General features: G+C 43.3%; 1 protein-coding gene across 9 annotated transcripts in view; it reads left to right on the top strand.

The window, feature by feature from the left end:
- Positions 1–14,731, top strand: part of LOC126502348 (natural cytotoxicity triggering receptor 3 ligand 1-like) — a 70,522-nt gene that overhangs the window by 38,349 nt on the left and 17,442 nt on the right. For 4 of the 9 annotated variants that reach the window (XM_050143263.1, XM_050143264.1, XM_050143260.1 and 1 more), the window contains 2 exons: positions 2,114–2,189; positions 2,833–3,026. In XM_050143263.1, coding sequence (XP_049999220.1) covers positions 2,114–2,189; positions 2,833–2,992 — 236 coding nt within the window. In that variant the 3' untranslated portion in view covers positions 2,993–3,026. Of the gene's footprint in view, positions 1–2,113; positions 2,190–2,832; positions 3,028–14,731 lie in introns of those variants that run through there. The other 5 variants (XM_050143266.1, XM_050143268.1, XM_050143265.1 and 2 more) reach the window with 5 other exon arrangements.

The following is a 14,731-nucleotide window of genomic DNA, read 5'->3' as shown; positions in this document are numbered from 1 at the left end:
TCATCCTGATGAATTGTTCCTGTTATGAGTATAAAATGTCCCTCTCCATCTCTTCTGATTGATTTATGTTTGAAGTCAACTTTGTTAGAAATTAGTATGGCCACACTTGCTTGTTTCTTAGGTCCATTTGCTTGATAAGCCTTTTCTCAGCCCTTTACTCTGAGAAGGTGCCTGTCTTTGTGGTTAGGTGTGTTTCTTGTAAACAGCAGAATGTTGGATCCTGTTTTCGTATCCAATCTCTTAGCCTGTGCCTTTTTGTAGGTGAGTTGAGTCCATTGACATTAAGTGATATTAATGACCAGTTGTTGTTCACTCCGGTCACTTTTTTAGTAGTAGAGTTTGTGTGTTTTTCTTCTTTGAATTGTGCTGGTGAAGAGTCTCTAGATGTCTGAGTTATTGTGGTTATTGCTGGACTCCTTGGTTTGTGATTTTCCTTCTATTACTTTCTGCAAGGCTGGATTTGTGGCTATGTATTGTTTAAATTTGTTTTTATCCTTGAAAATTTTGTTTTCTCCATTTATAGAATGAAAGCTTGGCTGGGTATAGTAGTCTGGGCTTGCATACATGGTCTCTTAGTTTCTGCAGTACCTCTATCCAGGACCTTCTGGCTTTTATGGTTTCCATAGAGAAGTCAGGTGTAAGTCTGATAGGTTTACCTTTATAAGTAACTTGGCCTTTTTCCTTTGCAGCTCTTAATATTCTTTCTTTATTCTGTATGCTTTGTGTTTTGATTATTATATGGCGAGGGGATTTCTTTTTTTTTGATCTAGCCTATTTGGTGTTCTGTATGTTTCTTGAACCTTCATAGGTATATCTTTCTTTAGGTTGGGAAAGTTTTCTTCTATAATTTTATTAAATATATTTTCTGGTCCGTTGAGTTGCACTTCTTCTCCTTCTTCTACTCCTATTATTCTTAGGTTTGGTCTTTTTATTGTGTCCCATATTTCCTGAATGTTTTGTGATGAGAGTTTGTTGGACTTGCTGTTTTCTTTGATCAGTGTGTTTATTTTCTCTATGGTATCTTCAGAATCTGAGATTCTTTCTCCTATCTCTTGTATTCTCTTGGTTATGCTTGTTTCTGTAGTCTCTATTCATTTACCTAGATTTTCCATGTCCAGATGGCCCTCTGTTTGTGTTTTCTTCCTTGCCTCCATTTCAGTTTTCAGTTCTTGAACTGTTTCCATTATCTGTTTGATTGTTTTTCCTTGGTTTCCTAGTGTATCATTCACTGATTTATTCAATTCTTCAAACTTTCTGTTATATTTCTCATCCATTTCTATAAGGGCATTTTTTTTACATGCTGTTTAAGGACATCTATCACTTTCATAAAGTCAATTTTTTTCTACTTCTTCTTGATTAAGGTGTTCATGTCCTCCTGTTGTGTGGTCGCTGGGTTCTGGTGGTTTCATGTTGTTTTTCAGATTGTTGGGTGAATTCTTGCATTGGCACCTGCCCATCTCTTCCTTCAAATGCTCCCCCATGGATCTTCTTTTACAGGATCAGGTCTCCTTGACCACTGATGTACCTTCCCAGTGATGGCACTCTCCAGTGATGGCTCGCCTGGTGCCTAGATCAGATCTCTGTGCTGGTTGGGTAGCTAGTAACCTAAGGGCCTGCCTTGCTTGCTGCAGGCAGGCTATTGACACAAAGGAACTACTGCCCGCCTGGTTGCCCTCACGATTTGGTCCCAGCGCCCAAACAGGCTGAGCTGGGTAATGTTATGTGCCCAAAGAGGGGAGGGAGGCAGAGGGGGGAGGGTTCTGGATGCAAGCTGGGTGGGATAGGAAGAGAGAGGCAGTATCCGGGGAATATAGCCCCTGCAGGAAGACAGGTCCAAAACTCACTCACCCCGGTGATGGCTCTCCTGGTGCCGGCAGCAGGTTCTTGAGGCAGGTGGTCATCAGTGCCTATGCTGTCAGGAGACGGGGGCACCGAGTACTCAGCTTGCTCTCTCTTGTTCAGCCAAGAACTTTGGAACAGTGCCATCCACAGTCAAAGTGGATCCTCCTACCTCAGTTAGCCTAATCTAGAGACTCCTTTACAGATGTGCACAGAGGATTGTGTCAAGTTGACAGGATTACATCATAACATCTTTATCTACCTCTTTCTCCAGGAGCCAAGGATGTGCGCTATGCCTTTTTGGCCTTTTTGGTTCTACTGTTTCCTGCAGCTTACGCTCTTTGGAGATGGTAAGAACCTTCACGACCTGTGTCTTGAACTTGATTAGAGTCACCAGAAAGTATCAGGGAGTCTGGGGATGAGTCTGGGGTGTTCTGTGTTGTTTTCTGAGGCTGTTTTAGGAAAGAGTTTTCTCGTCTGGTCTCTTATTTGTGACTCTGGGGAAGAGGATTGTGGAGCCTCCTCCATCTATTCACAGGATCCCACTTTCACTAATTCATTTCCACTGTGAATTGTACCTTAGCTTATTAGTTGAGACCAGGGCTTTGAACTACACGTAGACTGAAGTGTTCTTCTGCACATAAAATTCTTAATGGAGAGAGTCATTCCCCTCATTGTTCATGTTTTGTTAACACCTTAGTGGGCTAAGTGACCGTAAGTTTTCAGTAGATTGACCAAGAATTTCTAACTCCTTGCTAGATGTTTCTAAATTAAATCTCAGACTATCATCCCAACAAAGGAGTCAGTACAACTGCTTTTGAAACTTAGGACAGCAGTGTAAATGTGTTGGTTAGAATGTTCTAGGTAGTTAAATGGTTCTTAGTTATTTATGGGCCCACCAAGGCAAAATCTTTTTTTTTTACTACTTTATAAATAATACCATTCAAAATTTCCACTTCCTGCCCTCCTCCCATTTCCCTCCTGCTTCCCCAGTTTCAAAAGGATGTCAAAAATTTGTTTGAGGCAGGCGCCGGCAGACGGAGCTGGGAGGCGCAGGCAGGCAACGACGGCTGCGGCCGAGACTGGAGGGGACTGGAGGGGACTGGCGCGGTGGCAGAGGTCGCAGGCGGCAGGGACCAGCGCGCAACACTGAGAGCAGATCGCCCCACTACAATTAAATCAAAGAGGTAGGCCTTTGGTTGGCGAGGGCCCTAGCAAACGGGGAGCCGGGACCTGTTCCGGAAAACCCTTCTTAGGGGTGAGAGGGTTCTTGGCCCCCGGCAGGAGCCAGGAAACAGAGCGAGGGCAATTAGTAAGAGAAGCCTCTGGCCAGCAGAGAAACCTGATCTGATTTTAAAAGACCAATTAGATAGCATTGAAAGGAGGAGATGGGCAGGCGCCAAGGCAGAACATCACCCATTAATCAGAAAAACAACATGAAAACACCAGATCCCAAAGATCTTACAACAGAAAGATTTGAACACCCTAACACAGAAGAAGTGGAAAAAATTGACTTTATGAAAGCAATAGAATCCCTTAAAAAATATGTAATAAACACCCTTATAGAAATGGATGAGAAGAATAACAAAAAGTTCGAAGAATTAAGTAAATATGTACATGAGACCCTGGGAAACCAAGAAAAAACGATCAAACAGGTAATGGAAACAGTGCAAGAATTGAAAACTGAAAGGGAAGCAAGGAAGAGAACACAAAGGGAAGAACAGCTGGATATGGAAAATCTAGGCCAACGAGCAGAGTCTACAGAAACAAGCATAATCAATAGACTACAAGAGATAGAAGAAAGAATCTCAGATGCTGAGGACACCATAGAGAAAATAAATGCACTGATCAAAGAAAACAGCAAAGCCAACAAATTCTCATCACAAAACATTCAAGAAATATGGGACACAATAAAAAGACCAAACCTAAGAATTATAGGAATAGAAGAAGGAGAAGAATCACAGCTCGAAGGCCCAGAAAATATTTTTAACAAAATTATGGAAGAAAACTTTCCCAACATAAAGAAAGTTATCCCCTTGAATATTCAAGAAGCATACAGAACACCAAACAGACTGGATCAAAGAAAAACTTCCCCTCGCCATATAATAATCAAAACACAAAATAGACAGGTTAAAGAAAGAATATTAAGAGCTGCAAAGGAAAAAGGCCAAGTAACCTATAAAGGTAAACCGATCAGAATTACACCTGACTTCTCTATGGAAACCATGAAAGCCAGAAGGTCCTGGATAGAGGTACTTCAAAAGCTAAGAGACCATGGATGCAAACCCAAACTTCTGTACCCTGCCAAGCTAGTGTTCACTATCAATGGAGAAAACAAGACATTCCAGGATAAGAACAAATTTAAACAATACGTAGCCACAAATCCAGCTCTACAGAAAGTAATAGAAGGAAAATCGCAACCCAAGGAATCCAACAATGCCAACACTGACTACAATAACTCAGGCATCTAGTGAACCTTCACCAGCACAACTCAAAGAAGGGACACACACACAAACTCTACTACCAAAAAAACAATAAGAATAACCGGAGTAAACAACAATTGGTCATTAATATCACTTAATATTAATGGTCTCAATTCACCTATAAAAAGGCACAGGCTAAGAGATTGGATACGAAAACAGGATCCAACATTCTGCTGTTTGCAAGAAACACATCTCAACCACAAAGACAGGCATCTACTCAGAGTAAAAGGTTGGGAAAAGGTCTTTCAAGCAAATGGTCCTAAGAAAAAAGCAGGTGTGGCCGTACTAATTTCCAACAAAACGGACTTCAAACTAAAATCAATCAGAAGAGATCGAGAAGGACACTTTATACTCATAACAGGAACAATTCATCAGGATGACATCTCAATTCTGAATATCTATGCCCCTAATATAAAAGCACCCACTTATATAAAAGAAATATTACTAGAACTCAAGGCAGACATCAAACCACACACACTAATAGTAGGAGACTTCAACACACCTCTCTCTCCAATGGACAGGTCAATCAGACAGAAACCTAATAGAGAATTAAGAGAATTACTGGAGGTAATGAAACAAATGGACTTAACAGACATCTATAGAACACTCCACCCAAATAGGAAAGAATATACCTTCTTCTCTGCAGCTCATGGAACCTTCTCAAAAATTGACCATATACTCGGAAACAAAGGAAGCCTCCACAGATACAAAAGAATATCAGTGTCCACCTGTGTCTTATCAGATCACCACGGATTAAAGTTAGAAGGCAACAACAATGCTGCCCCCAGAAAGCCGACAAACTCATGGAAACTGAACAATCAACTACTGAACCACACCTGGGTGAAGGAAGAAATTAAGAAGGAAATTAAAGTCTTCCTTGAATTTAATGAAAATAAAGAGACAACATACTCAAACCTATGGGACACGATGAAAGCAGTGCTAAGAGGAAAGTTCATAGCACTAAGTGCCCACTTAAAGAAAACGGAGAAAGCATACATTGGGGACTTAACAGCACACCTGAAAGCTTTAGAAAAAAAAGAAGCAGATGTGCCCAGAAGGAGTAGAAGACTGGAAATAATCAAACTGAGGGCAGAAATCAACAAAATAGAAACACAGAAAACAGTCCAAAGAATCAATGAAACAAAAAGTTGGTTCTTGGAGAAAATCAACAAGATAGACAAACCCCTATCCAAACTAATTAAACAACAGAGGGAGAACACGCAAATAAATAAGATCAGAAATGAAAAGGGGGACATAACCACAGACACAGAGGAAATTCAGAGAATCATTAGATCTTACTACAGGAGCCTGTATGCCACAAAACTGGAAAATACAAAAGAAATGGACATCTTTTTAGATAAGTACCATATACCAAAGCTAAACCAAGACCAGGTGAAAGATCTAAATAGACCTGTTAGTCGCGAAGAACTTGAAGCAGTTATCAAAAATCTGCCCTCTAAAAAAAGCCCAGGACCAGATGGTTTCAATGCAGAATTCTACCAGAACTTCCAAGAAGAGCTAATACCTATTCTCCTTAATGTATTTCACAGTATAGAAACAGAAAAGTCATTGCCAAATTCCTTTTATGAAGCTACAGTTACCCTGATACCAAAACCACACAAAGACCCAACCAAGAAAGAGAACTACAGGCCTATCTCACTCATGAATATCGACGCAAAAATTCTTAATAAAATACTGGCAAACCGAATTCAAGAACACATTAGAAAAATTATCCATTATGATCAAGTAGGCTTCATCCCAGAGATGCAGGGCTGGTTCAACATACGCAAATCTATCAATGTAATCCACCATATAAATAAAATGAAAGAAAAAAACCATATGATCATTTCATTAGATGCTGAAAAAGCATTCGACAAAATCCAACACCCCTTTATGATAAAGGTATTGGAGAGACTAGGGATACAAGGGTCATACCTAAATATAATAAAAGCTATTTACAGCAAACCGACAGCTAACATTAAATTAAACGGAGAAAAACTCAAAGCCATCCCACTAAAATCAGGAACAAGACAAGGATGTCCACTCTCTCCATACCTCTTCAATATAGTGCTTGAAGTTCTAGCAATAGCAATAAGACAACATAAGGGGATCAAAGGGATTCGTATTGGAAAGGAAGAAGTTAAGCTTTCGTTATTTGCAGATGATATGATAGTATACATAAGCGACCCCAAAAACTCTACCAAAGAACTCCTACAGCTGATAAACACCTTCAGTAATGTGGCAGGATACAAGATCAACTCGAAAAAATCAGTTGCCTTCCTATACAGTAAGGATAAGGAAACAGAGAGGGAAATCAGAGAAGCATCACCTTTCATGATAGCCACAAAGAGCATAAAATATCTTGGGGTAACCCTGACCAAGGAAGTGAAAGATCTATATGACAAGAACTTTAAGACTTTGAAGAACGAAATAGAAGAAGACACCAGAAAATGGAAGGATCTCCCTTGCTCTTGGATTGGGAGGATCAACATAGTAAAAATGGCAATTCTTCCAAAAGCAATATATAGATTCAATGCAATCCCCATCAAAATCCCATCAAAATTCTTCACAGATCTGGAGAAGACAATAATCAACTTTATATGGAAAAATAAAAAACCCAGGATAGCCAAAACAATCTTATACAATAAAGGAACGTCTGGAGGCATTACCATCCCTGACTTCAAACTCTATTACAGAGCTACAGTATTAAAAACAGCTTGGTATTGGCATAAAAACAGAGAAGTCGACCAATGGAACCGTATAGAAGACCCTGACTTTAATCCACAAACCTATGAGCAACTGATTTTCGATAAAGGAGCTAAAACTATACAATGGAAAAAAGAGAGCATCTTCAACAAATTGTGCTGGCAAAACTGGATTTCAATCTGTACAAAAATGAAAATAGATCCATGTCTGTCACCATGCACAAAACTCAAGTCCAAGTGGATTAAAGACCTCAATATCAGTCTGAACACACTGAACCTGATAGGAGAGAAAGTGGGAACTACACTACAACAAGTGGGCACAGGAGACCGCTTCCTACGTATAACATCAGCAGCACAGACAGTAAGGGCCTCATTGAATAAATGGGACCTCATGAGACTGAGAAGCTTCTGTAAAGCAAAGGACACTGTCGCTAAGACAGAAAGGCAACCCACTGACTGGGAGAAGATCTTCACCAACCCCGCAACTGACAAAGGTCTGATCTCCAAAATATATAAAGAACTTAAGAAACTAGACTGTAAAAGGCTAATCAACCCAATTATAAAATGGGGCACTGAGCTGAACAGAGATCTCTCAACAGAAGAAGTTCAAATGGCCAAAAGACACCTAAGGTCATGCTCAACTTCCTTAGCGATCAGGGAAATGCAAATCAAGACAACTTTAAGATACCATCTTACACCTGTCAGAATGGCTAAAATCAAAAACACCAATGATAGCCTATGCTGGAGAGGTTGTGGAGAAAGGGGTACACTTATCCATTGCTGGTGGGAATGCAAACTTGTACAACCACTCTGGAAAGCAGTGTGGCGGTTTCTCAGAAAATTTGGGATCAACCTACCCATGGACCCAGCAATACCACTCTTGGGAATATACCCAAGAGAGGCCTTATCATACAACAAAAATATATGCTCTACTATGTTCATAGCAGCATTGTTTGTAATAGCCAGAACCTGGAAACAACCTAGATGCCCTTCAATTGAAGAATGGATGAAGAAAGTATGGAATATATACATATTAGAGTACTACTCAGCAGTAAAAAACAAGGACTTCTTGAAGTTTGCAGGCAAATGGATGGAAATAGAAAACACTATCCTGAGTGAGGTAAGCCAGACCCAAAAAGAGGAACATGGGATGTACTCACTCATATTTGGTTTCTAGCCATAAATAAAGGACATTGAGCCTATAATTCGGGTTCTTAGAGAAGCTAAATAAGAAGGAGAACCCAAAGAAAAACATATAGGCATCCTCCTGAATATTAACCTTCATCAGGCGATGAAAGAAGACAGAGACAGAGACCCACATTGGAGCACCGGACTGAAATCTCAAGGTCCAAATCAGGAGCAGAAGGAGAGCGAACATGAGCAAGGAACTCAGGACCGCGAGGGGTGCACCCACACACTGAGACAATGGAGATGCTCTATCGGGAACTCACCAAGGCCAGCTGACCTGGGTCTGAAAAAGCCTGGGTTAAAACAGGTCTCACTGAACATAGCGGACAATGAGGACTACTGAGACATCAAGAATAATGGCAATGGGTTTTTGATCCTATTGCATGTATTGGCTTTGTGGGAGCCTAGGCTGTTTGGATGCTCACCTTACGAGACCTGGACGGAGGAGGGTTTTCCTTGGACTTCCCACGGGACGGAGAGCCCTGATTGCTCTTTGGGCTGACGAGGGAGGGGGACTTGATTGGGGGAGGTGGAGGGAAAAAACAAAACAAAACAAAACAAAACAAAACAAAATTTGTTTGAATGGTTGGCCAAAGCATTTGTTAAAAGACGGTCTCCTGAAAAGGAGTTGGAGATGCCTGATATCCTTGGCTTAGTGTTGATGAAGACATTTTAAGGCTCCAGGAAAGTACAATGCTAGCCTGGGTACACTATGTAAACCTAATCCTCCACTATGGAAGGCCCGGAAGCCGTGCCCTTCACTAACCCTGTAAGATGCATAGCCGTGAGCAGGGCACCAGCATAGCTGAAGAGCTTCGTTGTCACCCTGCTCCTTGCACCAGACCTTATCTCTGCTCTCCCAGCCACCCAATAAGCAGCTTTCTGTCTCTCCAACACTGGCTTCAAGTGTCCCTTTCTACAGAAGGCTTCTTTGCCCCCCCCCCCCAGGCAGATCCCATGGGCACCAGTCCTGAGTGCAGTTTCCAACATTGACATTACAGCCCAACATGCCAAGGATTCACACATGGGCCGGTCTCACCTGTTCTTCTGGAAGCTTCTCTGGGGCTGAGACTGAGACTCATGAGGTGTTGGCTCTGGGACAGAGTTAAATAATCCCAGTCAATATCTGTTAACTGGATGGATAGATGCATGGGCAGATGTATGGGTGACTGAGCCAGGGACAGTGTTTACCCTTGAGTACAACAGCAATAAGCTTGTTCAGTAAACGGAAACATCTATAACTTTTTTTTCAGCCTTCTCATGGACATGCATTATGTCATTAGCCGTGAGCTCTCTTTGCTTTTAGCAGATCACTCTTTACTTATTGCATGATGTGTTTACACCAAGCACCTACTGTGTGCTGGACACCATATGAATTGTTGGAGAAAAAGCGGGGAACATTGTGTGCTCATCTATGGAGTGGTTTCACCTTTGGGGTGCTTTCAATACCTCACTATTTTGGATTTTATTTTTGTGGTGTGTGTGTGTGCGTGCACGTGTGTGTGTGCTCATGCGTGTGTGTGTCATGTGTGCACATGTATTTGTATGAGTAGGGCATGCACATGCCACTACCAGCATGCGGGGTTCGAGGACGTCAAGGGCAGGCCCTCACTTTCCATCTTTAAAATATCTTTGCTGTCTACACTATGAGCGACGGCCTGACCCGGAAGCTTTCATGGCATTCTCCTGTCTCCACTCCTCTAACGAAGGCTGAGATTACATACATGCTCCACTCTACTCGACTGTGGGTCCTGGAGATCCGAACTCAGGTCCTCGTGCTTGCACGGCGTGTGCTTTACCCCCTGAGCTATCTCCCCGACCCACACTTCAGGCTTTTGTTCATTTTATTTAATTATCAGAGTGGATATAAGCTCTTGTGAGTCAGAGGCACTTTAAGAACCCAATAAGAGCTTTGGGGTCCCTTTTGAGATCAGTAAATCTCTAGCCCTCTGTCTAAACTCGGACTTGGGAGAGGAGGGCTGCGAGGCCAGGGTGTCTGTTGGACTGTGTCAGGTGGTTTGCTCTCTATCAGCTAATGTTTTGCTCTATGGTACCTGTAAACTGGATGATGGGGCTAAACAGTAGACTTTGGCTTTCTGGCCCCAAGATTCCCCTTACCTGACAAAGAGCCTATGGTCGGAGCAGTTGCCTGCGCCATGTGTAGGCAGGAGACTCGCTGCTTATTTTGAGGTGGCTGCTGTCACTGCTGTCCCAGCATGCCCGTGGGGCACCTGTTGCTCTTTGCCACCCTCCCACCAACATGCTTTACATCCACATATGGGCTGTGCTGAGATAAGGATCTCTGGGTTTTCCCATGCACACGCAGATCCTCCAGAGACCTGGAGATGTTTCTGATAGGAAGATGAGAGTCTTGTGGGGTGAGTAGTCACACTGTTCCCATAGCTGAGGGCAGGCAACCAACGGATGCCCATCCATGGTAGGTTCGTTAGACAAAATATGATCCACATATACAATGGGGTACGCAGTACCCAGTCTTTGGGAGGCAGGGAAATAGGGAAGGAGGGGAAATTCCAGGGAGGAGGAGCATCTCAGTGGTGACTGCCTAGTATATGTGTGGGGCTTTGCACTCGTGGTTTAGGGAGGATGCGGATGACATAGCTGTAAAATGGAGGGGTCTGCTTGCTGGGGTTTATGTCCTGCCCAGTTCCCCACAGTCAGCAAGCCACAAATAAAATCACACAGAGATCTCCATAAGTTATAAAACTGATTGGCCCATTAGCTCAGGCTACTTATTAGCTCTTGTAGCTTATATTAACCCATTATTTGTTGCCGCCTTGGGTGGGTCACTAGTCTAGGGGTTGTAACCCACCCTGCAGCCAGTTATTCCAGGGTCACGAAGGGGCGCTACCTGGAAGGGAATGAGCTAGGACAGAAGAATGAGGCTAAGCAGATTTGTCAAAGCCCTCTTTATTAGGATCATGGTTGCTGCTTATATAGCCCCTAAATGAGGGCTTGGGGGGTAGGGAAACGGGATTCTTGCCACGTGTTCCAGGTCACGTGGTTCAGGTTCGTCACGTAGGCCAGGAGGTTACGTTCGGTCAGGTAGGCCAAGAAGTCACGAGTTGCCACACCTAGTTCCCTGGATAGCTGGAATGTGAGGCAGGTTTCACTAACAGGCTAACAGATAACAGCTAATTGGGTGTGGGGCAGGTTCTGTCAATAGAACGATTCTTAACATAATTATGGGTGTGGGGTTCCCTGCAGACTTCCCAGGGTGATGGTTCCTGTAATGATTTTTAGGGGGGAAATGGCTCCTCACAATTATTCATATCTATGTTAGCCACATGGCTCAGTACCTTTCTCAGCAGGGCAGCTCACATCTTGCTTCTTTGGTGGTCTGGGCTGGACTGCAAAGGGAGCTTCCTACTTCCCCGAATACTCCTGTTCTCATCACCCCACCTCTACTTCCTGTCTGGTTGACCCACCTATACTTCCTGCCTGGCCAATCAGCTTTTATTTAAAACATGATTGACAGAATATAGACAATTCTCCCGCACCACATAGCCATAATAATTTACCCAGGAAGCACACCCTGGAGATCAGCACTGGGGTGCATTTCTAGTTTAATATGATGTTCACTGGCATATATGCATATACTATCTAATCAGCTAAGGACATAGCATGCTGTTATCCAATGAGTCCAAATGGTGCGCAACCCACCCACGTTATGTGAGGGTGTACCTGGAGGACGGCATGTCCTGGCAGTGTGTCTGCAGACAACAGGCAGGGAACAGACAATGACCTGGGTTTGGCATTATTCTATGGGTCTCTGGGGTGCAGAGACTCCATCATGTACTATGTAGTATTCTAGAGACTTAGGTTGGCTCAAGCAGCCACAGGAGTATGCTGTGCTTCTCATGTGCCCTATCTTTTAGTGGCACCATCTGGACAGAGACTGCTACTTCTGGTTCTCCCTTTTCTGTTATTTCAAGGCTAAATAATTCCATGAGGGGCAACTTTTGAGTATTTTACATATGCATATATTTGTTTTTTTCAAGACAGAATTTCTCTGTGTAGGAGCCCTAGCATCCTGGAACTAGCTCAGCTAGCTCTTGTAGACCAGGCTGGCCTCAGACTCACAGAGATCGGCTTGTCTCTGCCTCTCAAGTGCTGGGGTTAAAGGTGTGCGCTACCACCTCCAGGCTTGATTGATATTTTTTATGTGAAATGACCTTCAGGATTGCAATATCTCCCTCCAGAAACAGTAGGAACAATCTATATATGGCAAGCTTTTCTGGAGAGAACATGGAGATTAGAGTTTGAGCTACCCTTTTAAAAGAGTCCATCATATCAGACAAAGTTATGATACCCACTGTGGTGGCATTAATTTGGATGATTTCCTGATGTAATTGTTGGGAAAAGGTGAATAATGAATGATTCCATATTTCAGTAGGTACTGTCTTTGAACCTTTAGGACTGAGGATGTTAAGATGTGTTTAGTATTGGGAGAGACAAATGGAGGTATATTGGGGGCCGCAGGTTACCTAGCTGAGCTAAATCCCAGAGGCCATTTATCTCATGCTGTGTAATACCTATTTGGTGATGGCGGTTAAGTAGGCCTACTTGGAGGAGTTTATTAGCTTGAAGTTGGGTATCAAACACTTTGGTTGTTAACCTTGATGCATTGTTTAAGGTGGTGCTATCTGTACAGAATTTTTCAGGGAAGTTACTGCAGTGGCTGGTGCTGCCACAGCAGTCAAACCAAAGTCTATAGCTGTTACTACAGCTGAAATACCAAAATCTCTCTTATGTCTTTGTAATACACCAGAGAGGTTGTTATTAGAAGTCAGATCCCCTTGACATCCTGCAGTATTAACAAGAAGCCATAGGAGTGGAGGGTGGTGGCATAGTAATAAGGAGGTGTTGTCATAATTGGGGTCCCAGCATGGGGAGAGGCTATGATTCACCTCAGAGCAGTTGAGAGTATGTTGGGTCTGGCCGGTCTTGTCCATCCATTCCTGAGAAGGAGTGTTTGGATTGAGGAAAGAAATAGACAAGAAACAGAAGATAGAGTCGGAAGGGCTTCCAGTGAGTACTGTAACAAAAGCCCCGAGTTCATTGCTCACAGTCCTTATATACCCAATCAGAAGAGAGGGCACAAGACCTCCGTGATACAAAGAACAAGCAAGCACAATTTCCTCCTTACATCTCAGAACTCCTGGTGACCATGCCCTAAGTCAAACATCCTGTAGCCTGGCTTTTGAGGAGCAAGGCATCCAGTAGCCACACCTTTGGCCAGACATCCTGTTACTTGTCCTTGAGGAGTAAAAATAGGTTTGAATTCTCTGACACTTAGTCAAGATGGAATGGATCCAAAACAGTGGGCCCTCTCAAGAGTAGGTCCATTGTACGAGAACCAAGACAAGAAGAAGAAGGGTGTCTGGACAGAGGCACGTCCTTTTCAGGGAAGGCTAATAGCAGTCCACCAAAGGTTCTGTTGATGGAGTGGAAGCTTTTCCCCAAAGGCTGTGAGTTATTTCCCTCAAAAGTGGAGGCATAAAAATTACCTCCCTGCACTGCCAAGAAGAGGTCTGGAATCTAAACAGAGCCCTGGGCCACAAATGTATGGAAAGCCCCCAAACTGATCGGGATGGCCAGCCAATAACCAGGTATTGGATCCTGTAAAGAATACGGGGGTATTCTCCAGTGAAAGTTTTGTAAGGATTGACTCCAGAAAGCTGAGAGGGAGGATAGTTGTGGGGAGGGGGCAGAAAAACATCCCTGAAATTGTGGACTCCATTTGGGGCAGGCATCCTAAACACCCACAAAGATTGCAAACACATAAATAGCAGATTTCCAGGTGAAAAGTCGTAAGTGAGGTCAAGGGAGCATTTAATTGTTGTCCCAGAAAAGCACCCTTGATACCGGCCACGGATCTGTTTCTGAAGGGATTTTCGTCGGTACCATCAGGGAGGTGTGCAGTATTGCAGAGGACTCTTCTCCCTGGTTTTGTCTAGGTATTCAATTTGCAAAATCTCCTGTGGTTATCTTTGCTAAGATGACAAATTGGAGGAGCAGATAGTCTTTTGGAGACAAACCAACCAAAACCAGGCTCCAGATGAAAGGAGCCATTGAAGGGAGAAAGCACAGATGAATTGACCTGAGATGGGGGCTCATCTATTTTAGAGTTGCCCCGGTACATGATTGGCAAGCAGGGACCCAGGAGACTGGCATTAGAAACAGAAGGGCCCTAATGGTGGCCCACAACAAAGGCTGAGCCTGGGCCTGAGAATTAGCAGTAATAATGGCTCATATAAGCAAGACTAGGGTATAATGTCCTGTCTCCAGCCCCTCTGGGGACATATTTTGGGCCTGAGTTATTTCAGCTTTAAAGGCTCCCTAAGTTACAGGGGGAACCAGCGTATGTCATCTGCTCCAGTGATGTCTGCGCCTCTGGGGTCCTCCTCCTGGTTTCCATGTGCCTTTCACCCCCAGGGAGGTATTATCTCTCTGGGTTGGCTCCTCTTCCCCCTTGTCCAGTGACAGGTTTTCAAT

This window comes from Alexandromys fortis, unplaced genomic scaffold (genome assembly GCF_014885135.2).
Source record: "Alexandromys fortis isolate MF-2015 unplaced genomic scaffold, M_Fortis_MF-2015_v1.1 scaffold_45, whole genome shotgun sequence".
NCBI classification, from domain to species: Eukaryota; Metazoa; Chordata; class Mammalia; order Rodentia; family Cricetidae; genus Alexandromys; species Alexandromys fortis.
The sequence above is the reverse complement of the archived record's forward strand: the minus strand, read 5'-3'. Positions and strand labels throughout refer to the sequence as shown.